The sequence below is a fragment of the Mus caroli genome, chromosome 2, assembly GCF_900094665.2.
Source record: "Mus caroli chromosome 2, CAROLI_EIJ_v1.1, whole genome shotgun sequence".
NCBI lineage: Eukaryota > Metazoa > Chordata > Mammalia > Rodentia > Muridae > Mus > Mus caroli.
In genome coordinates, this window is record NC_034571.1 from 40212122 (window position 1) to 40237956 (window position 25835).

The window sequence follows — 25835 nt, forward strand, 5'->3', positions numbered from 1 at the left end:
AAAAAAAAAAAAAAAAAAAAAAAGGAAGCCTAAGTAAGAATTCTACATCAAGTCTGTAAGGCTCAGTCAATGGTTTTTACCTTAAAAAGAGCTTATAGCATACAATTTTGGTTTAGAGTTGAAGAGCGTAAGTATTCTGGAGACCGAGACTAGAGAGGCTGCTTTTGCTTTTGTGTGTGTGTCCATTAAGTCCCTGGAGTGAAGGAACTGGCAAGAAGCAGCTTCAGTGAAGCCAGGCCAATAATGAAGAGGGAACAGGACTTGGTACATTAAATCTTTTTGTACTCTAAATATGCCACTTTCACATAAAGAAACAACGATAAGAAAAGAAAGCTTTAAGAAGAACCTTGATACATTATTTATGAACATATCAAGTAAAAAATAACCACCCAGACAATTTGATAAAAAACTTTCAACCAGTACATCTAATTTTGCTGATATTTTTAAAAAGTCAATTATGAACTAAAATGTTACCATTTAACTGCTACTCAGTCTTCTGCAAGAAGAATGTTTCAAATCACCAAACTTACTCTCCCAAAGTTTTTGTTTCTGAAGGTCAAATAACTGTGTAACTGCTTAATAAAGAAGAGAAGAGTCCCTGTAAACACTCTGGGTCCTACAGGCTTACACGCTGCTCCTTAGGTGAGGTATTAGCAAAGCTTATTTATTTTCATTGCCAAGGCTTTTATTTGCTCACTCCCTTGTGGTAAAACTGATTTCCATGATGATTCCCTTCTTAATTTTAATACCCTTTTTACTCATCATATAGACATAAGAATTTTCCATAAAATAATGAAATCCTTGCAAAGGAAATGAAGGCAACTCAGAGGAAAGTATCCTAGCTTTTTCAATTAATTGATCCACTGACATGCTCATCTAAGATTTTTTTAAACCTAGGAAAATAAGGTTAATTAACATAAAAGAGCCTCACTCTTCTAGATGCTGAATTTTGTATTTTACCCATGCTGCCTTAAGTGCCTTGATTTCCCAGTAATGACCCAGTTCTCCTAATGAGGAACATTAACCCCTGGCTGCAGCTGTCCAGGACTTAATTGTCAACTGCAGCTGAAATAGGGGAGTTTGCCGATCAGCAGGTATGCGCTATATTAACTCATGTCATTTCAACCCCTGATAAATAAATGTGTTGCTAGGGCAACAGGAAGATCAGCTCCCTCAGTATCCCCTCCACTCCTGAATAACCAGCACACCCGGCACTCATTGGGAGGAAACTGTCTTTCACACCAAGCTTAGGAAAAAGGGAAGGAAATTAACTGCATGTAACCATAATTAGAAGTAACATCATGGATCATCTTAGAAACATATCTAAATTAATGAGAAAGGACAGCAAAGAAAGACATGCTTTTGAAGAAGACTGTGACACACCATTTCCTTCAACAGGGGATGGACTCTGTGAGGCACTCCCTAACCGAACACAACTCTCTCACATCTGCCTCTTTGTGTGAATGTTCTTCTTTTGTTTAACCAACAAATGATGCTAAAATGAATATCATTGAAAGAGCGAATTAGTTGCACTGCCAACAAAGACAATACAAAGTTGGTCAACCCTTAAATAACTTTTAATACTCTACCTGGGAAACCTTTGGGGTAACTGAGTAAGGAAAAAGAGACTGGCCACTGAGCCCCACTTTATAAAACCTACAAAAGCCATAGGATTCCAATTTCTTGGATTTTAGTGAGAGTTGGTGTCTAGTAATAGCAGCTCGGTTAAGGTGAAGAAGCAGGTGGAAGTTATTCTACAGTAATCTTCCTTCTAGATTATTTTTTCAATGACAACTGAGAAATTACTTTGGTTTTTAACCAATTCAAGACTATCCCCCCCAAATGCTATCATCTCTCTGTTACAATGAGTTGTTCAGTGTTTGATTAGATATTTTCTTTATTTACATTTCAAATGTTATCCCCTTTCCTAGTTTTTCCTGTCCCGATCCTCCCACCCCAACTCATCAACCCACCCACTCCCTTTTCCTGGCCCTGGCATTCCCCTATACTGGGGCATAGAACCTTCACAGGACCAAGGGCCTCTCCTCCCAGTGATGACCGACTAGGCCATCCTCTGCTACATATGCAACTAGAGCCATTGATTGGTGGTTTAGTCCCAGGGAGCTCTGGGGGTACTGGTTAGTTCATATTATTGTTCCGCCTAGGGGGCTGCAAAACCCCTTCAGCTCCTTGGGTACTTTCTCTAGCTCCTTCATTGGGGGACCCTGTGCTCTGTCTAATGGATGCCTGTGAGCATCCACTTCTGTATTTGCCAGGCACTGGCAGAGCCTCTCAGGAGACAGCTGTATCAGGCTCCTGTCAGCAAGCTCTTGTTGGCATCCACGAGTTGTTCAGTTTTAACATACTCATGAAGGATTTTTAGTTACACGTTCTATGGTATTTTATAAAGAAGAGGTCAAAGCAGGAAGTCAGAGGCCTTCTGAAAGCAATGCTGATCACACAGCTGCCTCCACCTGCGCTTGGAGATGCTGATTCCACTTATGTTTGCAGTCGTTCTTCCTGACTGCTTGAGCAGGAAGGAGATAGCTGATCAGCAACTTGTGACTCTAACTGGTCTTCATCACTATGAAATCACTGAGTCCTCTTATATATATCATTCACTCTGAAACAACCTCACGTCCATTCTAAAGTTTGTGTCTCTATCCTAGAAGGCTTTGGCACTTACAAATGGCATCATTTAAAACATGATGCAAGTGACAAGGTGCAATGTAGGAAGTATAAAGTTTTCTTCCATGCTTGTATAGTATATAGAACTGCACAAAGCACACAGTGCATGGAAACATCTCACAGTCAGTGGAATTTATAGATCACTAGAACTGAAATCAGGGCAGACACCCATAGAAGCAAGTCCATTCAGCTATGCATCCATCCATCCATCTACATGCCCATACATACCAGTGAGCCCTCCTTGCTAACGCACTTGTAATGATAATGAAAGTATATGTATGGTCAGCAGGAGAACAGGAAGAGGCAAAAGGAGACTCTTCAGTAGACATGAGTCTTGTTATGTGCCTGTTATAATCATATCGGATTCAAACTTGTTCACAGTTAACTGTAGGTTTGTGAAGTGTAGACAATTTTTTTAACCACATTAAGCAAGGAAAGGGCAATAGGAACTTTAGTTAATGTTAGTCTAGTATAACATCACCAAGATAATGACAGGTACAAGTTGTTTATGCTGACATCACATGCAAAAGGTAAAACTTACATCAAGAAGCAGACAAGCTTGAATTATGTCAACTTTGCTGATATATTCTGTAGTCTGGGAAACAGTCAGGAAAAAGACTGTGAGTAGGTAATAGGAATTATACATAGGGATTGGATAGGGCTTATTATTTGGCTATTTATTTTTGTACTTTTCCCCTACTACTTATACAATCCCATATATAAGAGAACGCAATAGAATTGCCTAACAGTGCCAAATTATTAGGTGGTATACTACATTGAAATTTTAGATTAGTAATTGTGCCTTTTCAAATGCTAATAAAAATTCTTGAGAGACTTTTTTTTAAATGAAATTTTAAATTTTAAATTCTTTATGGATAGGTCAAACAAATGAACAAAATCCCCACCCCCCACCCACCCCCAAAAAAACTCTAGGAAAAAAAATACATCTGAAAAAAATGTACTGATTTGGGAATGGCTATAAGAACCTTATTCAGGTGATCTTTGATTGGCTAACTGAGAGATAAATAGAAAACTGGTTGAAGTCACTAAGTATTGAGAAGGACTGAAGATTGGAAAAAAGCAGTTTCCTCTCAAACCCAAGGAGGCTGGAGCCAAATGCACTAGGAGGCTGGAAGACATGTGGCCATCCACATGACCACTGTCCCCAGAATTAATACTCTGTGAGGACCATTTTTCTTTTGGAATGAGATTTACATTTAACATTGAAATTGAACACAGAATGCCTGTCTCTGAATACAGCTGATTTCTTATGTATGGAACGCATGGCACCTGCACAGACCTACAATGATTCTCTAAAGCATGTATGGGAAAAGCTCCTCTCCCCAGTTGTTTTGGCAGTGAGAAACCAAGACATGCCCTCATCCAACTATCTAATATACATTTCAGAGGTAGGTATCAGCTTGGTTTTTAAAGCTGTGTTTTAAACTTTAGAGTCAAGAAATAAAACAAAGTAATTTATTTTCCTACCAAGTATTAATGCACAGGTATCTATTTTGTATCAATTATTTTCGTTAAGGGTCACCAAAGCCTCTAAAGGTACGGATGTCAATCCTTTCACTGTTAGGTAGGGTTCATGCTCACTCAACTAGTCACATAAATACATTCCAAATCCTGAAGACTAAGTTTTGTCCTTTCTCAATTCATACCCTTACTTGTAATTAACTTTGCACAAATCAACTGATCACTACTTTATGGAAAGGGCTGCAATTGCCAGGCAGAAAATGAGAATTCCATCGACTTCAAGTGAAAAGCTCTGACTGACAGTTCTCCCACAGTTCTTATAAAGAGGTAATGGGGAACGTTAAAAATAGTTGATATTTAGTGTTCTTATGTGAGGTGTGTGTGTGTGTTCATTAACAAGCCACAGCACAAACGCTCCGAGGATAACCTGGTGGAGCTGGATCCTTCTTTTTACCATGTGGACCTGGGGGTGAACTTGTGAGGTCAGGTTTGACACCAAGAGCCCTATCTGCTAAGCCATCCCATTGGACCAATCAGGAAACTGTAACCATTCCAATAATTTCAAACTCCTCAACACCCCCAAATCACCTTTATCTTTCTCAACCAGAAAGCACCTACTTCCGGGCCACTCAGGAGGTTGGTTACAGCCTTTTAGAGTACAGTTTCCTAATTACTTAGCTCATCATGAGGTAAGTTCTGTTTTGTCTGGGTTTTCTTTTATGTGACAAAGATTTGTTTGCTGTCATCTACTAAAATAAAAATTGTAATTAGAACACAATAAATATGATACAATATCTTAAAATTCCAGGATAGAAAATTTAGTCCACAAGACTGAAAAAAATAAGCAATTCTAAGGCCAGTGGCGATGATTACACAGTGGTCTGCTGTGGTAGTTTGTGAATGCCTGAGCATTTAATTCCATTTCAAGGAGTTTTAAGATCAAGATATTATATCTAAGATATAATTTGACCTTTTTACTGTGTGACACATGCTTTTATGGGACAGACGTGGCTGTGGGAAGACTGTGCCTGAGCGCAGAGCAGGGCAGGGGGGCACTCAACTAGTGACATCCTAGGCTTCCCCATTTGCCTTGACAGCAAAAGAAAGAAAAAGAACTTTTTTCATTTAAGAAGGTGGTTGGGGATACAGTAAAAATTGCTCATATTATTTATTGAATCATTTCAATAGATCGTTTGATATTTTCTGTGATTCAATTAGAAATGTATATTAAAGAACTTTCATGAAAATTGAGGCCTAGTGTTTATCTTCAGAATGAGTCTTTGTACAACTGCTTGGTTTCTAAGATGAAACAGCTGACTTCTTTAAGAAACAGAGTTTACCTCAATGAATGATTGACACACCACTGCTAACTGTACTTGGGTATTTTCAAATATGAACTATGTGAAGCTCACTTTAAGGAAGGTAACTGACATATGTGTTTTTATCATAAACTCAAGTGTTTAACTGACCAACAGAATTTTGGTGAAATTGCATCTATACCACGAGCTTAACAGCCTTCTAAGACTCAAGCCTGTTTCTTCTGAGTTTCATAGTGATGTCTCAAATTCACATGATGAATCCTGTCAATGGGCACCAAATCTGCGCTATGTGGTGAGGCTCTGTTTTCCTTGAGACCTACACAGGATGCTTAGAAAATCTATTCAATCTGCAAGGAACAGACCATGGCTAAAGCATTGCGGTGGCTCCAGATTCCATGATTCCAAAGTGCAAGTAACCTTTAACAAAGCCCTTTTGTTAAGTCCTGACATAGCATCAAAGAAGAGCATCTACATATGCATAGTAGTTCCTACAATACTCCTTTTAAAATGCTATCTCTCTATGAAGCAGGATTTTCTTCATAGTCTTCTACTTAAACTTCCCATTGCAACAGGTATAAAGATGCAGTAAATTAATATAAATTAATTTATTTTGGAAACTATAATTTTTACAGAATGTAATTTGTTACCATGTGCTTGTTATTGCATTCTTGTTATTTAAAATGACAATGTGAACTGGCACACACCTGTAATCCTATCAGGAGGCAGAGGCCAGACTCTTGTACAAGGTGAGTTCAAGGACAGCCAGAGCAACATAGTGAGATGAGACCCTGTCTCTCTCAAACAGACAGACAGATAGACAGACAGACACACCAAAAAGGAGGAGGAGGAGCATGTGATTTACAGAGTGCACTCAGTTTTCATGTCTGAAACAGGAAACACTCATAGGTATAATCTAAGCAAACGCCCTTTTGTGTCTCACTCCTTTTGTTAACCTTTGTTATTACCAGGAGAATATGTGTGAGTGCAGTAGAGGGCAGAGGACAGCCCCGTGGAACTGGTTCTCCCCTTCCACATTTTCATGGGTTTGGGGTTACAACTCAGATCCTCAGGCTTCCTCACGCTTTTGGCCTCTGGCCCATCTGATTGGCCCACTCATTTTTAAGAGTGTTTGTCGGGAAACAGGGGCCTGGACAAGTGTGAGCTTTTACTATGTTCTACATGCGTCTTGACTCTCCATCTAGCAGTGTGTCTTTGTGGCCACTATGATATAGAAACCTTTACAGAAAGCTTGGAAGCTGGTGCAATGCTGGACTTTTTGGAAAGAAATAGCTTTAAAAAAACAAGCATTGCCAAAGCAGTGTTTTTCACAGGCCCTTCTCTAAGTCATTTCTATTGGCTGTGTCGTGCTGCAGATGTTTATAACAAAACATTAAGGACTGGGTAGAAAGGAGGAAACAAATCCTCTGCAGAAACCCCAGAAAGTCTGCTAAAATACCGTCAGTTATTTATCTACTGTCAGCATAGGTTGTACACCACAGTCCTCACAATCTCAGGTTCAGAAAGACCAGAGAGGGGCAAACCTTACATTTGAGGGTCTGTTCTCACACAGACATCTTAACACAGATAAAAAGCCAGAATGTATCTTCTAGAAAATGCCACTGACTTTTGATACATATTTTACAAAGTACACTCAACATCTGGCTGACTCAGTACAGGATGTCTTGGAGGTTTAACACGGTGTTTGAGTCTTTCATGATCCCATCATGGGAGATACTACAACTGCAGGATTTCACGACATAGTTCTCGTGATGATGAGGAGGAAGAGGGAGACAGCACTGCTGCTATTTCCCCTCTCCATTCTCCTCTAGAGAATGGGCATGACGGAGACGAAAATGAATGGACAGCAGAGCTTCCATAGCCACTCATGAGTTAAAGTGGCTCAGATGCAGACCAGGGCACAGTGAGCCAAAGCGTGGAGCTGTGAACCAACAGGACTGTAAGAGACCCAGACAGCCCCACTCATTTCCAGTGAAACCTTTCTTTCCCTGAGGACACAATTCATTTTTGCTAGGTCAGTGATGGGCTTTCCAGCCATACAATTGGAAGTCTAAATGAATGCGTGCTTGAAGCTGGGGAAGAATGCTGAACCAGAGTCTTAATTTTCTAATTCATATTCACCAATTAAAAATAAACTGATTTTTATGAGCAAATTTACATAAATCAGATGATAAAGCACCTACCACTAAAGGGTAGGAGTTCAGCTCCCAACATTTGCATATATTCTCCTAAAGAAAACATAGGCATTTTAGCTTTTCACTGAAGAGTCTTGCTGTGCCGGAACTCTAATGGGCTTAGAACAGTAAATTTTGAAGAAACTGATTGCTACCCCTGTAGCTAGTAAATGTCTGCCTAGACCCAGTGGCATTTGAAAAAAGTGTTTTATCATAAAATTATCCCAGCAGAGTCCATTCTGCACGCTAACATCATCATCATCATCATCAGTACTCCATGCAGGACCCAACAGCTCTGGCACAATATTGCCAGTCATTTATCTGTTGTCAGCACAGGTTACACACTGTAATCCTTGACTGCCTCGGAATTAGAATGTCTTTGATGTCCCCACAAGAGTTTTTTGCCCGAAGGCTTTACCAATGCTCGGCGGCTCAGTGTTTATTCCTCCTAATCTTCCTCTCATCTCCAGGCTAGCAGTGACAGATGGTTATGGGCACACAATAGTATTAAGAGTTTGATATTTTTTTTATGCTGTGCTCTCTGTACAACAAATAGCTATCAGACGCGGGCCAGAGAGCTGACATGGCTCGCGTAGGTAATGGCAAACAAACAGCTCGGGTTGATGCTTTCTGTCATTTCCCCTCCTAACCCTGCTTGTTTTCATTGTATACTCTCAAAGGTAAACTATATTAACCTTATAGACTGTTATTAAAAAGATATATCTATATGAGCATAAAGTGCTTTTCTTTTTTCTTTTTCTTACTCTTTTGATTATGAAAGTAATACTGCTGACATATTGAACAAATATCGCATGTCAACATAAATTTTTAGTGTGTGATAATATCCCCTTCATATAGCTGTGTGTCAGGCGGGAACCCGTGGATGATGCATAGCAGTAAATAACCCAAACAAAATTAGTTCTCTTGTCAGCTTCTACCTTGTATGTCCCCAGGCATCAGTAAAATTGACTGCACGCTAGATTTTCAAAATTAGCCCTAATGTTAGCTATGTGTCTGGCAACCTCCAAGTTTCCAATGTTCTACTATATTACCCGTAAGGATGAATGTGTTACTTTTATATTTTGGCATTTACTCTTGCTGATGCGGCTTTTTTCCCCCTCTTCTCCAAATTAAAAATAATTTAGCTCTAACAATAAGAATGTGCACAAACATCATGCTGCATCTCTTTAAGCAACTAACTTTAGGCAATTAAATTAAATTAAAGCAAAAATATACAAAGGAAGAGAGGGAATTATTCAATTTAATATTGTTAATTTTATTAACATAGCTCTGTCTAATTTTGTGCAAAGTGTTGACTAACATGGTTCTCAATGTTGTGAGAACCTTGCCTCTATACTGTTGTTTTATACCCTCAGTCTCCAAATTATTTAACATTTTTATGAAAACTCTTAGAATTGACTTTCTTGTAATAACTCTCCATTTAGAGGGACGCAAAGGTTAATGGACTAGAGGTTTGCAGAAGGCAGCAATGCGGGTGGCACTTTACCTTCAGATAGGCTCATTTCATCCCGACCCACTCTACTTAAAATCACACGAAAGAATACTGAGCTCTGTGACACTCTGAGGACAATGTGAGTCTGGAAGGGTGACAAGTGAACAAACAAGCCCCAAACTGCATCTCCTCACAACGCTTAGCCCCTAAACTTCAGGTTCATGCATTTAGAATCAAAGGCAGAATCCCGTTAGGTACCAGATGCTGCAGATCAGCTGGGAGAGCTCGAGGAGGTTTAATGTGCTTGGAGGCAAATCCTGGGCAAAGGCGCTTTCCTGCCGGTGTGTGTGCTTATTACTTCACCTGCAAACAGTTGCTCTCAATCGGACCTAATGATCAGCCCAGCACTGCGGCAATAAAGAGGCCATAATCTGTAGGGGAAGCAACTCTAATCAGGCCACATGCAGATTAAACTAACTGGGAGGAATAAAAACTAGATTAAAATATTCATGCCTAATACCAGAAGATTATCAGGACATTTTACCTCCTTAAATCCTAATTTATAGAAGCCAGGGCTAGGTTTACGAGTTTATATTTGGTGGGATTATATGCTGCATTGATTTTCCTGTGATGAGAAGACATTCAGCTAGACAATTTTGACTAGCACGATATAAAATCATTTGGCAGGAGGGAAACCGCTTCACATGCAGTAATACACTACAAATAAAATGAAGCTGTCCAGTTGACACTGGTCAAAGCAAGAATAAGGAGTGGAAAGTATTGTTTTAACAGTGATGTGGTTTACTGAAGTCCATATATGAAGTAATTCAGGATTAACAGGCACTGGGAGGATATAATGGCATATGATTTTTCTATCTTGAAATTTCTTGAATAACATTTGATTTTTTTAAAATGTGTCTGGCTGCCATTACTAGTTGAACAAATCATTACAAATGTTATCTATAATTCACATATAAAAATCAAAACACAATAGTTAATGTACACTTATGGGCAAAGCTGCCTGAACTGGTGCTGAACTGGTATAGTAAGTAATACTGCTATGTGAAATCTGTGAATGAAAGGAAATCCAAGCCACCCTTTTCTAAAGCTACACAGACAGCAAGTTAGAGTGTCCATCGTGAAAACACATTGTGTAAAGCTCTGAGAAAGTGGCGTGTCTGGACTTACCACCTGTGCGGCCATGTAATGTGCAGCGGTCTTTGCTGATCTTCAGCTCCACACAGAAGGGTGCTGGGATCAAGAGGCAGGTTTTCTTTACTCACAGGAAGAGAGCCTGATTTATGGATTGATGGGTTGTCCAGGGTTTCTTGTTCAGCATCGAGGTCGGGGTGTTCATCAGACTTTGATTCACAGTTCTCCAGTAACTTCTTAGAAACCCTCTGCTCTGGCTGGGGACAAAGCGTCACAGACAGAGCTGCAGCATCATTTCCAATAAGGCTGAGCATCCTCCTTAAGTGGGCTATTTTGTGCTTGGGCATGAATCTGTTACAAAAAGGGAACGCAATATGCTTTTAGTGAAAAAAAAAAAAAGNAAAATTAGTCCCTTACCTTCCTATAAGGACACAGTGACGCCATATAAAACTGAGAAAAAATAAGGATGTTATGACAAAAGTTCTCAGGAAAAGCGCAACAAGTATTAGTTACCAAGAGAAAGCTCAAAGGTCTAAAGTTGGTTACGACTTTCTTTAATAGTCTCTAAAGAGTTTTTGTGGCTACAAACTGGTGTGGCAGATATTGTAGAGCACACGACCATGATGTAATTTATCGTCTCTCACCCATTTGTCTTTCTGGATTCCCATTCTGTATCTGCAGTCATGCCAAGGCCTAAAACAATTCTCATCATTCATTCACAATCTTCCTTGGTTAACTCTTGCCATTTCTGTTCATGGGCTATTTGTGTTCCTGGGAACCTATACATACTCTCTATTAGGTTCACATGGCTGATGCCTCCTGGAGCACATTTTACTCTCTGTAATTTTCATATCTATGTTTTTCTATAGTGCTTTGTCAAACAGCTAAATATGGTACTGGTTTGAAAGAACCCAAATTTAAAAAAAATCTTTAAAAAAATCTAATATTCCCTAAAATCAACAAGCCATCTATACCATTACACGATCTAACCTTAAGGAGTTATCCATTTATAGCGAGCAAACCAAGAGTGCTGAGAGTAGGAAAGAGGTGAGGGAGCAGCGAGGCTATGTTAGCTACACTTTCTATGCTGTAACAGACACTGTAGCTTCTGAAACTGGAAATAAAAGAGGATCCCTGACTTGCAGACCACTAAAGCTTAAAGACGGCTTTATGGAAAGATTTTTACAAGGCGGGCAAGTTCTGTATTAGGAGGGCAGTAGAAAAGGATGCACAGGGAGAGGGCTTCATTTTGGAGTAGCACACAACCCAGAGTCCAGAAAGCAGGTCTGGAGGAGCTGGCTGGGCCAGGTGTCTGAACTCTCAGAATTCTGTAAGCTCATCCAGAGCCTAGGCCTTTTCCTAACTAGGCAGTCAGTGAATAAATAAAGAATACATCTACTTAGGGGGGCAGGTGGGGAAGAAAACTCCTAGAAGCAGAGTAAGCTACAGTTACAGGTGGAGGAAGTGAGTTGAAAGAGTGTTGCCACACTACAGAGATGAATCAAAAGCCTTCCTCCACAGAATATGTAACAGAAGCACAGGCCCTTCAGAAGGCCTTGGAGCAGGGCAGCCCAGCACCTCAGCCTGTTCCATGGTGAGGGCTGCATATGCTCGCAGAGCCTCTGTTGATGGAATAGGCAGAAGCTCTGAGAAGATGAGGGCTTATGAGCGACACACAGGAGGACAGGGGAGGAAAGCACAGGGACTTTGGGCTATTGCCCTAGGGATACTTGCTGAGAGAGAAGCAGGATCCTGAAGACAGGAAAGTCTTGTGAAACAGTAAAACATTGTAACATATGTGAGGAATGGTAGGGTTTACTGGGAAGCCGGTAGATTGTAAAAGATAATAAATGGCTTTCTTGCAAAGGTGAAGGAAAGAGGAAACAGAAAACTAAAACAGTAAAACAAAACTGTTTTAGACACCAAGTGTGGAATCTGAAGACTTACTTTATGACACTGTTAGCTCAGGTTCCTTATTTCTAGCAAGGTGAATAAAGATTGTGATGGAAATAAAAAACATTCATATGTGTGCATACATGCCTCCTTGGTGGGGGCTGGGGCTGGAGAGTAGAAAGATGGGAAGGAAGTACATACAGTAAAAGGTATCCACACACAAACAAAAGCCAGGTGCACTGAGGAGTGAGGGCAGAGAGAGTTAACCAGGCCTCAAGCCTGACAAGCAACATCAGAAAGCACAGGGAACGTATGAGAACTGAACAGCCTATATATATATAAGAGTATCATGACCCATCTTTCTCTAGTAAAATCTATTTATACTATCCAGAGTTTGAGGGAAACAGCCTATATATATATATAGGCTGCTGCACACCATGGAGAGTCTACAACTAAAAGGGGTCTTCAGGGGCTCCTAGGCTTGCTTTATGAAGCCTCGGATCTAATCTGAGTCCAAACAGAGATGTATCAACAGTACATGGAACTCCTGCCTTCCCTAGTGCTAAACAGATGACAGCACTCAGAGAAAGTACAAAGAATTGTACCAATTCTCTACATTCCTCAATAAAATAATAAGACAGTCTTTGATTTAAAGTGGGAAAATGCCCGTGCATTTACAGACTGTAATGCCATGTCACTGGTACTGAAGTTTTAAAGGAACGAATGAACATTCTTCCTAAACAAAATCATAATATGAAGGGCATCTTAAGTTCTCACTGAGAGAACTACAATGGATAGGTGTGTGTGTGTGTGTGCCAAATCTTTAACTTCCTGGAGAGAAGGGCAGATAGTAAGAGAAGGAGCCTCCCACCTCAGACGCATCTGGAAAGCAGCAGTTGATTTGTTTATGCAGATAAAGAATGCCAGCAAAAAGAAAAGATTCCATTCCAACAAAATCACAAACAGTGCACAAAGGATTCACAATTACAAATAAATTGATAGGCACTGAAAGAATATCTTCACCTTTAGAAAAGAGTATCATGACCCATCTTTCTCTAGTAAAATCTATTTATACTATCCAGAGTTTGAGGGAAACTGCAAATTAAAAAGGATAGGAGATTGGCTCCCGGGCTGTAAACAATAAGAGTTGATAATTGACTAGGAGTTTTGTCATGGGCAGGTTCTAGGCCTGATCGTACTCCACATGCTTACCAAAGCATTCTCAGGAAGATCAGACTCCCCTGTTAACACAGTCGCTGCCTTGATAGGTGGTAGCAAATAAGGGCATGGGAAAATGCTGGATATAATGAGGATACTAACTCCAAGGGCTTACAAATCCCATCCCATGAACCCATGAAAACAGCATCAATCTTGAAATCAGGATGGATATAAGGAAAACGTCACTGGAAACATCACTTACTCAGATGAGCAAGTGCTGCCTTGACCCAGTAGCCAGCACATTGGGTTCTGAGTCTTCTGGCAGAGGCTGGAAGAAGCTGAGTCTCAGTGAATGCTGATTTCACTGGGGTCCCTGACAACTGTATATGTTTGAAAATTAGGTAGTTCTTAGAAGAGCAATAATAATGATTAAGGCAATGGAAGAGTTGATTTATGAGGACAGATTAAAGGAGCTAAATATGAATGGCCTGGTGAAGTGACAACTAGACGGATACATAATAGGCGTCTCTAAGGAGAAAGAATAATTATTTAGCCTGGTACAAGGGGGTATAACTAGGAATAATGAGATGAAATTAAGAATGGGAAATTTTAAGCTGAATTTCAAGAAAAACTCCCTGACGGTATAATTTATTAGCTCATAGAATAAATTCCCCATAGAATGCTAGAGCTAGAGAAACTTAATAATTGAGCTGGACAAAATACCAATAAATAACATAGATAACAATCCAGTACCTAGAAGAAGGTGGTTATAGCAATTTTTTCTTATTTATACATCTTTTCACATTTTTCTTTAACAGTCTGTTTATTATAGTGATTGTCACCCAAAGAAGTATTTAGGTAATTACTTGGATTTAACAGGGCACCTCTTTTAGTTAGGGTAAGTTAAAAACACTATTCTCATACACTCTGTAGCAAAAGAGATAGCTGAAAATAAAACACATTTTTAACTACTCAATTTCAATAAAGCTGGCTTTTAGGCAGGCTGGACAAATGCATTAATCTGAAAATAAAACAATATAATTCACCATCCTGTACAAAGTGAATCTCTGTGCCTTGGAGCTCATATTTTCATAGACATGTTTATGTAAACAATTTACTGCCATAATAGAAATTAAAAAACGACAGCCTTTTTCTGCCTTTCAGAATGCAGTTCTGTGGTCAATTACTTCTCATCAATACCAAGTTCAAACAGGCATAATACTAACAAGCAGTTTGCTTAACAATAGTCATCACTCTAATTAACCCACCCAGAATATTCTTAACCAGACACTATTTATAATCTGCAGTTAAGAGACACCTGCAATAAACTGATCTCATGCTTTTTAAAAAAATCCCTTAGAGATGGGCTAACATGGAAATGGACAGCATATCCTGGAACTAACCTACAGAGACTCTGCGAACAGGCTCAAGTCTCAACACTTCCTTCTTTACCTCAGCTCCAACTCTCATGGAGCTGCTAATGAGGCAGAGAGAGAAGGTTGTGAAATAAGGAGAGAAAGAAAACCAGAGCTGCCTTTCAGAGCATGGACTAGGGATCTCCCAGAAGCTCTCAGGATTATGACTCAGCACACCCGGTCCCACACTTCCAATCTGTTACTTGCCAGAGGACTCTCCCTTCTAACTTTCTTCCCAACCCATGGCCAATACATGAAAGAGAGTTCCTTCTTGCAGTTCCTCTTTTCAGAACCTAATCTTTCCCATCTCTGTCCTAGGATCTCCAAAGACATTGTCACAAAACCCCAGTACCATGCCAGGCAGAGTGTAAAGACAAGCTTAGGCAAGAGTTTCCTAGGTCCAAATGTATATCCTTCTCCCCATCCTCTTTGCAAATCCACACATAGAAGCCTAGAGCTGAACCTTAAGTCAATCAGGAGAACCAACAGATTCTAAATACATTTAACTGATGATGAGAAGGATACTAAGTGAAAGGAACCCAGGTAATTTCCACTAAAGTACAGAGACCATGGAGCTGACCAGAGAGGGACTCAAGAGGAAGGAGGGCACGCTTCAGAGCAAGGAAAGGCAGCCACGTGCACATGGTACATAAAATGCCAAAGGGAATGTTTTGGCTGAACGGTATTCATGGGCGATGCACTACTCAGAGATTGTAATAAAAATACTTATCACAGTAGTTTCCACCTATAGTTTTATAGACAAACAAATAAACCCATTTCTATGAATTGTAGTCCAAAACAAAGATGATCTATAGTCTTGCTTCATCAAAGAGACTGGGAAGGCAATAGGCAATTTCACAAATGATGCAAATGTTAGGTGAGTGAGGAGGAGAGGGCAGTGCAAATGATCACTGTCCACACGTCTGAGTCAGAGAAGAGAAATGGAAATGTGAAGCTGCACAGTGCCAGCTCTGTGGGGTCCAAAGGAGAGATGTCTAGATCCATCTCAGGGATGGGATAGAAGGACCAGTACAACTCACCACTTTGCACTTAAGTCTGGAGCCTTCACAGAATTTGTTTTATGCAACATCAAATCTGTGGGACATCCAAAAATGTTTGTTTGTTTGTTTGTTTCTCTCTTTCCCCCTCCCTCCCTCCCTCCCTCCCTCCCTCCCTCCCTTCCTTTCTTTCTTTTTGTTTTTTTGAGACAGGGTTTCTCTGTGTAGCCTTGGCTGTCCTGGAACTCACTTTGGAGACCAGGCTGGAACTCACTTTGGAGACCAGACCTCGAACTCAGAAATCCGCCTGCCTCTGCCTCCCAAGTGCTGGGATTAAAGGCATGCACCACCACTCTCAGCTCCAAAAATGTTTCTTAAGAAAACAAGTTTAGGAAATGAGGGTTACAGAACATTCATCCAGTGAAGGGCTTTTACAGTTGCACACTACCAGATACTATACAAATGTCTATTTATCCTCTCATTTGAGTACCTCTTATATCATAATAAATAAAACTCTTCCACACTTAGCATCCTATGAAACAAGAAACCTCCCTAATATGGCATCTTCAGAACTGATAGTTGACCCGGAAAACTCTAGGAAATGCTACTTGAGACCTGAAGAACCATGGGTGAAAAGCATGGGGCAGGCAGATGGGTGATAACTGTTCTATACTAGTGATGGGAGGGATGGGAAGAGGCATGCCCTTGGGAAAATGATGACTTCAAAGGAGAAACTCTACACGGGTCTGTGTTAGTAGACAGTATTAGTAGGGAATATGAAAGAAAGCATTAGACTCATGCAAAGGTGACAGAAGAAGACATGGTTCAGAAAATACAGATGACAGATAAAAATCAAACAAGGTCACATAAGTGGTTTCTGTGGATTCTTGAATTGAAACCAAATCAGGGAGAAAGTAAAGAGGAATAAGAAATAAGTAACTTCTAAAACTAACCAGTAAGACACAAACAGACCATACAGTAATCCAAGCCTTTGGGTAATTTACAAAAAACTAAACCAAACCAAAAAAACAAACCAAACCAAACCAAAACAAAACAAAAAACAAAAAGCAAAAAAATCCCCCCAAAAACCCCAAACCCTATTCACTGTTGCCCAACAATGTGTTAGAAATTAATTACAAATTAACATTTTTAGAATTTACTCACATAAGCAAATAGCAAAGATAATTAAAAGATCATGCTCACCCACATGTCTCCAATACATCAATTATATGGTAAGCAGATTTATATACTTTCTAATGTATCTATAAAGTATAAAAGCAAACCTCTTGACACAGATTTTGATTGTATACACATTCTCTCTTTACCTCCTGCAATGCTATCTTTACTAAAGAGAAGAATCACAAGCAAAAAGAAATGCATGCTAATTATAACTGTATGTTTATAAGCCACAGCATTAAGGAGAGAGTCCTATTCTTGGTTGATTGGTTGGCTGTGGTATAGAGGCATGCTCTATTTCACTGGTGATGACTAAGGGCAAATATTAGTAAAATAGGTGGCACATGTCCATGAAAGTTGTTTGAACAGACTCTAGTCACAGATGAGCCAGTCATAATCTCACACATCCAGCACAAGTGCTTTGAAGAATGAGACACCAAATAGCACTACAATGGCTGAGACTGCTTTTTCTGTTTGTTTGTTTGTTTGTTTGTTTTAATAGATAGTATTTGGTATCAGAGTCAACATTTGTCTTCTGTGGTGTAAACATTCAAAGGCGACATGAAATATGGACAGCAATCTTGAGAGGACAGGAGGCAAGAGGATCTTCCTTGGACAGGACAGATTTGTAATAAGAAATAATCATCCACAAAAATTAGTTTCAGTTAAAATTAACAAGAAGATATCATCCAACTATTCATAGGGCCAAGAAATGCATGTTGAAACTGAAATAGGATTTGTGACCACCAGACAGGCCTCATTCGCTGTGTCTGGTGCTAGAGAGGAGACAAACTTAGTAAAGACAGAGAAAGAGACTCCCCTCCTACTGTGAAGGCTGGTTTCCTGATTCCTTCCCTTTAAATGGCTCCAATATAAGGCTGTCCTAAGGACACAATGGTTTTGTTCCTATGAGCCTATTCCTACTTGTTTTTATTTTCCACCATGATTTGTAAGAGTAATTTCTACAAATCCCCACTTCGGGGGTAACTTTTCTTTCACCATTTGTTTATATGGACTCTCTTAGAGCAGTGTATATATATGACTAGTATTATTTATCTTAAATGGTTATGTCTCGAATTCCCATTCTCTCTTAGTTTCAAAGTGTTTTAGATTATATACTTTGCTAATTTAACTGCCTACTTGTATGAGCAATTCACTTACCCAATTTTATAAAACTCCTTTAGGATATAGTCTTCACACAGAAATTCAAAGTCCTTATGAATGTCTGACAATATGAAATCTACCTTGCATCTTTGCCAACATGAATGACTTCTTATTTCTACTGCCCTGACAAAGAAGCTCTCTAAGGTAACTAAACTCTAGCTTATACAAGGTTTCCTCTAATAATTCAATAGTTAGGAAAATCCCTAGGTAAACTTCCCAGGATAGAATTTCCTCTCTCAGTGGAAGCAGACTTTAAGTTATGCTTCTTTTTCCTTCTTTTCCCCTAGTCTCCTACTGGCACTATGGGTCTTTGTGTAGTCTTCTGGTCACTTTGCTCTTTGATACCTTATCTAATGCTGGGATTATTCTTAAGGTCATCTTGGGTATAGCTGCATTCCTTAATCAATTGGTAAATAAGTCACTGCATTTAATAATCAAAGAGATTTATTCAACAGATAGTTAAGCTTCTATGTGCAAGGGGTTACCAATATCTTTGTTGTCCTTTGTCTTTTTTTTTCCCCAGTGGTAGGGATTAATTCCAGGACTTTGTCTGTACTAGACAAATGCTGAACCACTGAGTTATATCTGTAGCCCACCACAACATTTTAAAACTATTCTGAAACCATCATTCAACACTTCACAAACTGCATAATTTACTCATCGACTGTTTTCATAGCTCAGAACTTCTACTTATCCATCTTGCTTAATGATGGTTAAGGACTATGCTCTGAATGTGAAACGCCCCCTCTAGTGTGCTCAGGTTCTGAATGCTTGTTCCCCAGTGTGGAGCAAGACTGCAGACTGGGGGACGTTTAGAAGGCTAGCAGATGGAAGTACCTGGAGAAGTCTGTTGTGTTACACCCACCACGCATTGAGATCCGGTCTTTTCTGTTTCCTAGTCTATGCAATGGAATAGCTGCTATCACTGTCCCATCTTGGATTGAAGCATTCCACTACTGGCTCTTGCTCCAGTGAACTCTGCCACAGTGGATTAAAATCTCCATAAGCCAAAATAATTCTCTCTCTCTCTCTGTCTGTCTGTCTCTCTCTCTCTTTTTTAAGTTGTCTCTGTGGCGTGTTTGGCCACAGCAATGCAGAAATCACTAATGTAGCACAAAGCACAAAAACATTCTCCAATGTGCATTTGAAGTAGTTTCTTCCAAACTAGAGCAATGGGCTATTTTACATTCATATGATTGACTTGCTTTGCAAGTATTTACTTTTCAGCAAGTAATTATTCTCCCTACTCCTGGAATCCCATGTCTCATTAAAAATTAATAAAACACGGACACTTGGAAGGAGGTCTGGAAGTGGCCTTCACTCATGTACTGTAGTCCAGGATTTTTTTTTTCTCCCTCTTGGGAGGAGACATTATTTAGAGGTTTAAAAAATGGTGGGAAAAATATACTAGAGTTAAAGAGAGAATCACTTCCCTCTTCCTAGACAAATTTAGGCGGGGTTTCCATTGGACTGCTTCCTTTGGAGTGTGACAAGATTTTTCTTAACACTATAATTTCAGTATTTCTCTCTTCCTTTTCCTTCCTCCAAACCCTTCCATATGCCCCTTCTCCACTCTCCTTTAAACTTATGGCTTCTTTTAAAGTAATTGTTATTGCCTACGTCTCTCTCTCTCTCTCTCTCTCTCTCTCTCTCTCTCTCTCTCTCTCTCTCTGTGTGTGTGTGTGCGCGCGCGCGCGCGTGCGCGCAGTTTATTTAAACTGTGATGGTTTGAATAAAAATGGCTCTCATTGGCTGATATATTTAAATACCTAGACACTAGGGAGTGACACTATTTGAAAAGGATTAGGTGTGGCCTTGTTGGAGGAAGGGTGTCACTGGGATGTCTCTGAGGTTTCTGAAGCCCATGCCAGGTATAGTCTCTTTCTCTCTCTGTGCCTTCTGCCCTTAGATGAGGATTAGTTCTTTACTCCTGGTGCTGTGTTTGCCTGTGTGCCACCATGATCCCTGTCATGATGGTAAAAAAAACTGTAAGCCTCTGAAACTAGAAGCAAATCCCCAGTTAAATGCTGTATTTTCTAGGAGTTGCAGCAGTCAAGGTGTCTCCTCAGAGCAACTGAATAATGACTAAGACATATATATTTATAAATACAGCATGTTTAGTTCATAAAATGTTACTTTATGTTTTCAGGCATTTCTGTTTGCCCCTGGATAATCAATAGTGCTCTTCCCTGGGGAAGACCACCTCTCCTGCTCCCAGCTTGCCTTCATTGATTATAGTTATTTGGGGTTCTCCTTGTCCACTTGGCATGTAAATTAGTGGTATGCCATAAGTTTTATTAGATAGTGTGGTGGGAAAAAAAACAGGTACAATGCTATGATGGGTGAAATTTCCTGAAAAGGAAACCAGGAAAATAGCAGTGGGAGGTGCTGTATCCAGGCTGACAGTGACAATAAGAGATCTCTATCAGAGGAAGCTGAAAGTCAGAGCTGAGAGAACATGGGCATTAAAAGAAAGTATCTTAGAAACAGGTTTGCTCTTCTGACCTACCCCTGAGAATGAGGCAAGCTGTAGACATTTCAAAGAAGTAGAGTTCAAACTTCCCATCAAGGTTTTCCTTACTGATAATCAGTGAAGCAGTATGAAGAATAGCACAGGGCTCTAGGCACATTATCTGGTTTCAAATTCAGGGCTCTGCTACATTTAGGCTGTCTTGAGAAGTCTTTTCATTGGGTACCAATTAACTTGTTTGTAGTAGGGAAATGCTAACATGATGTTGTAGAATTGTGCTTTCATACTGGTTAGCGCATGCCAAGAACTCAGTCAACTTTCACTATAAAAACTGATGCCAACAGTAAGAAGCTCATGATAGTATTTCCTTGTTACTAGAGGGGCTCTGAACATTCTGAGCACTCCTGCACAGGGATCAATTTATGCTTTCTGTAAAATTTCTTTCATGTTATACTTTAGCCACCCATTTAAGACAAGCAGTTAAATATGCTATCTTCATTTGTAAATGAGTTAAAAATTTGTGTCCATGCCTTAGGTGCACATAAACTAATATATATATAATATATATATATATTATATATATTGTATATAATATATGTATATATTATATACATTTTATACACACATACACATAACCATATTTCTCCATGTCTCTTTCATATAGTATTCTTTCATATATTATTCTTTTCTGCTTTCCACTTTCTTTCCACTTTTCTTTCACTACCTCTTTTCCCTTTAAACTCCATATAACTAGAAAAACAAAATCAGAAAATGTAAAGTACCACTTTCCATCTCAGGCATGAACATAACACCAACATTTCACCTCTTTCTCTCTCTTTTATTGAATGTTATAATGCTAGGTATTAGTTTACTCACATTCTGATTTTACTACAGCTTATATATAAGCTACAGAAACCAGCCTTATTCAGAACTAATATTACAGGACAGTGTTGTTAATTTTACTTTTGAAATAAAAGTATGCAAAGTAAATATGCAAAAAGATAGTTGACTAGAAACATCCGCTGTGCAGGGATTGTATGCCATTTGTACAATATAATCAAGGTTAGGAATGGTCTGAAAAACCAGCAGAAACAGGGAGTAAAAAAAGATTTAGAGAAAAAAAAAATCCACCATTCAACCAAAATTATGAGTGCTAGATGGCGGGCCAAATGGCCAGCTGCCCACGTGGCAGTCAGCTTGAGAGCTGCTCCAGTGGAGAAGGATCGGGGTGGAGCTGCAGCAGAAGCCACATCTGCAGAGAGCCTGGCTCCAGCACAAGAGGATGAACAGCTCTGCTCTCACCAAGGTCAGAAGTTTGCCAGGTACAACAGGGTGGCCTGTTGCTATGGTTTGGGTTTTGTTTGATTTAAAGGGTGATGCTACTGAGAGGTGGAGCTTGAAGACTCTGGTTTTAAAGGATGGTATTAGGGGGAAGGACTTCAGGTAATCTGGGACCTGCCAAGGAAAGTCGTTTTTATGAGATCCTTTGGTAACTGTGGCAAAGAGTTACTGATCTAGAAGGCTGTCCCTCTCTCTGATCTGGTTCAAGAGAAGACTACTTTTTCACATATTCCCACCACATGTGACTCCATCTGCCATAAGGAGCAAAAGCCAATCCAGTGGAGATTTCTGATCTTGCACCTTGAACTTCGTAAACTGAAAGCAACATAAACCTTTTCTTTGCATATGCTAGCTACCTCAGGTGTTTGATTGTAGTAAGCAAAGTTATCTAACAGAACTCTAGCCAAAGAAAAGCACAACTCACATATGCGAATGGCCTACCACATGACATAATGATCCAGAAAGGAAGAGTAAAACCAGCGCGAGCACTAACTGGATGGGGGACAGACAGGAACGGTAGAAGATGGGGCCAGATCACAAGGGGAGGCTTGGTCCTTAATAATCCAAGTGAAGGTGCTAAAAGCTCTTTGGGGAGTTTCGGGACAGTAGGTCTGTATAAACACTCTGGCAGTGATGTGAAGAACAGTTTAGTATAAATGCGGCAGAGCCAACAATAACATATAACCTCCCTCTGTTGTCTGAATCCCCCCCAAAATAGTGGGTGAAGGAAGAGACTCTTATTACAAAGTGGGAAAGGGGGGAGATGCCGATAGAACAACATGCCCATGGAACTTCTGAAGCTAGAATGCAAAGGGAGATATGCTTCCGGGACAGAGAAGAGACAGAACACACCACTCAGCACAATGAGTAGGCATGGGTGCAGTGTGCATGGTACTGCAGAGGCTCTGAGAGGATCAAGCACTGTCTACTCTAGGGGTCCATGGAGGTGGAGTGGCAGAGCAGGACAGAAGCACACTAGGCATAACTCTGTGGAAGGTGATGCTGAAGGTTCTGATGACCTCTCCCAGACTCTCCCATCAACTACTGATCTCGGTCAGCTTCCACATCAAGGGCAGAAAGGATCTCTAAGTAGAGGGACTGGAGCAGAGACCAGGCAAGGACTGTGGCAAGGGTGAGCTAAGGAAAAGGAAAACAAGCCCGTTCACCTGTGGCTTTCTAGTAAGCCTTCCCCATTTTATTCCTGGACAGTGTGAGATGTGCTTCCAGGAGACTGTCCAAGTTTTTCTCTGGAAACTAACTGCAGAGACCTAGAGAAACTGGGAGTGGTGAATCACAAAACAAGTTGATCTGTTCCACTGAAGAGAATGGTCACCAGTGAACAAATTCTGGCTCCAAAGAACTAATGGCCTTCTGAGGTCTTGTTCTAAAATCAAATGTCTCTAAATGACATTAAAAAATCATTCTTCAAAAAAGATTCCCTTTTCTGTGTACACAGGTGCATTTGGGAGAAGGGTTGCCTATGTCAGAAGAGTGGTTCAGATCCCTCGGGGCTGGAGGGAGCTGAGAGCTGAGAGCTGCTTGAGAAGCACACAGGGACCTGAATCTGGTCTCTGGAAGAACAAGATGTGCTCCTAACCAGGAAACCATCTCTGCAGTCCCTGAGGAGACATTTTAACAGGAATAATAAACTGGACAAAAAAAAAAAGATTAATATAACTTAAAGAATAAAAACCTGTTACAATGTAGGAAACAGAAGGAAACAGGGAATTCTATAGTAAGTTTCACAATATTAGCATTTTGCAGGCATGGGAGGAAAACCAAAATCTAATAGGAAAGAAAGGATATCTAAAAACAAAACAAAGCTAATACCTAGGAAATATTATAGAGGATAGTGAGGTAGTTCAGTGGCTAAAGTGCTGGCTAAGCAAATGCCAGGAGAGAAGTTTGTATCCCAAGAAAGCCATGTAAGTACTGATTGGACTTGTCAGCCCATCTGTAAGTCTAGCCAACTAAGGTAGAGAAAGGGTACCCAAAACAGGCTGTGCAGCAAGACTAACCACATCCTTGAGCTCTGAGTTTGACCACAAGACCCTGTTGCAACGACTAAGAAGGAAGAACAATTGAGAACTTTTGGTCTCTATATGGCTGTGGATATGAGGTAGCCACAAACAGGCAAAGCAATGGAAACTACTCGCCCACAAATACATACACAGGCAAACATACAGACACACACTACGTGTACATGGGAAATTGAAGCAATAAAAATATTAACTAAGGAAAAAACAGAGTTGAAGGAACTGAATGAGAAAAACATTGTGCGGGCAATGAAGAATGGCTATGACAAAGAATTCTGTACTGATGAAATGGAGAACCCAACTAAAGAAAGAAAAAGAAAATTCAATCCAAGTATAATCACTCAGAAATTTCAAAGTACTTGGGGGTCTTCCTGTACCTTTCTAGTGAGGTGCAATGCATACCTGTATCCCAAACATTTGACAGGTTGAACTAGGGGCCAGGCTGGACTAATAGAACAAAACACAGAAAACCAAACCACCCAGGAGCAATACATAAAGAGCTAAAGAGGCATTCCAAAGGTAAAAAACTGTGATATAATGCATATTTTTTTTTAAAAAAGCAAAACTTTCAAACTGTAAAGAATGAACAATGTTACCAGTGTTGAGTGCTGAGGAGCTCAGGAGCCCAAGCTATGAGGGCCTGAAGTAAGAATATTAGAATCTATTCTGAAATGTCTCTTGTTCTTTCTGACCCTGTAATCTAAATATATGTGTTATTTTGAGAATTATTTATCCATTTTAGTAATTTTTGGACATTTCCTGCAATGATTTGAGTGCTAAAATTTCTATTTTCTCTTTCTTGATCTCCTATTTGGCTTGTGTTGGATTATTCTATTTCTGAATCTAAATATCTCTTTTCTACTTTCAATCTCTTCTTCCATGAAGAACATGTGAATCAATCCTGAGGCACTTCTCACACTGCCTGGGAAAAACTGAAGACATACAAAAGGAGAGCAAGCAAAGAGAACTGACTCCAAGCTTGACCCTCTGAACAAATACACACCAGCATTTGCAGTTCTAAGGTGTTCATGTTTTGTGCATCCAGCATGCTTCACAGAGGGTCCACCCACATGCAAATATTTGCTCTTAGAATAACAAGATTATAACAGTGTATCACCTTCAAGATATACCAGTGCAAAGATGGCACAAAGTTTGTGGGGTAAGAAGCCAATATCTGATCTGATGTAAGGCCCACTCCACAAGATAGAACCCATACCTGACACTGCTTTGGTGACCAAGAACCACAGGTTAGAGTTCAGGGACTGAGGGTAAAACCAGATACCACTGTTCTATTAGAGGAACGCAACAATAAAATATCTCCTAATGCCATTCTGTTATACTCATAGATGAGTGTCTTACTCTGACATCATCAGAGATGTTTCCTCTTGCAGTACATACGAACAATAATACAGAGAACCAACCACAGCCAGATATGGTGCACGCATGCGTACACACACACACACACACACACAGACAATGGAAAACTCAGCATAAAGCAGGATGTGCTCATCAAATCCCTCCCCTCAGGGCTCAGGGAACCCCTGGGAGGAGGAGATGGAGGACAGCAAGGCCTTCTAAATACAACAGGACATATGAACTCACAGAGACTGCTGCAGCATACACAGTATCTGCACATGTCTGCACTAGATGGGGCACTAAAGTTGAAAGGGGAAGTGGATAGAAGTCTCCATCCCCAATCCAGCACTAACTCCAATTAATAAGTAGTTACAAATGAAAAAGGGAGTCTCACCGGAGAAACAAACTACTCTTAGTGGTGGACTGCACAGCCTGCTGTAGGTGACCAACAGAAAACAAATTCAATGTCACCTTTGGAAGTTTTTGTCCCATAATGTCATATAAGGGCCCTTCCTTCCTTCCTTCCTTCCTTCCTTCCTTCC

At 40.0% G+C, this 25835-nt stretch overlaps 1 protein-coding gene across 14 annotated transcripts in view; it reads right to left on the minus strand.

Annotated features, from left to right (window-relative positions):
- Gtdc1 (glycosyltransferase like domain containing 1) overlaps window positions 1-25835 on the minus strand; it is a 365277-nt gene that overhangs the window by 57731 nt on the left and 281711 nt on the right. For all 14 annotated transcript variants that reach the window (XM_029469968.1, XM_029469955.1, XM_029469956.1 and 11 more), the window contains one exon: window positions 10323-10637. In XM_029469968.1, coding sequence (XP_029325828.1) covers window positions 10323-10637 — 315 coding nt within the window. The remainder of the gene's footprint in view (window positions 1-10322; window positions 10638-25835) is intronic.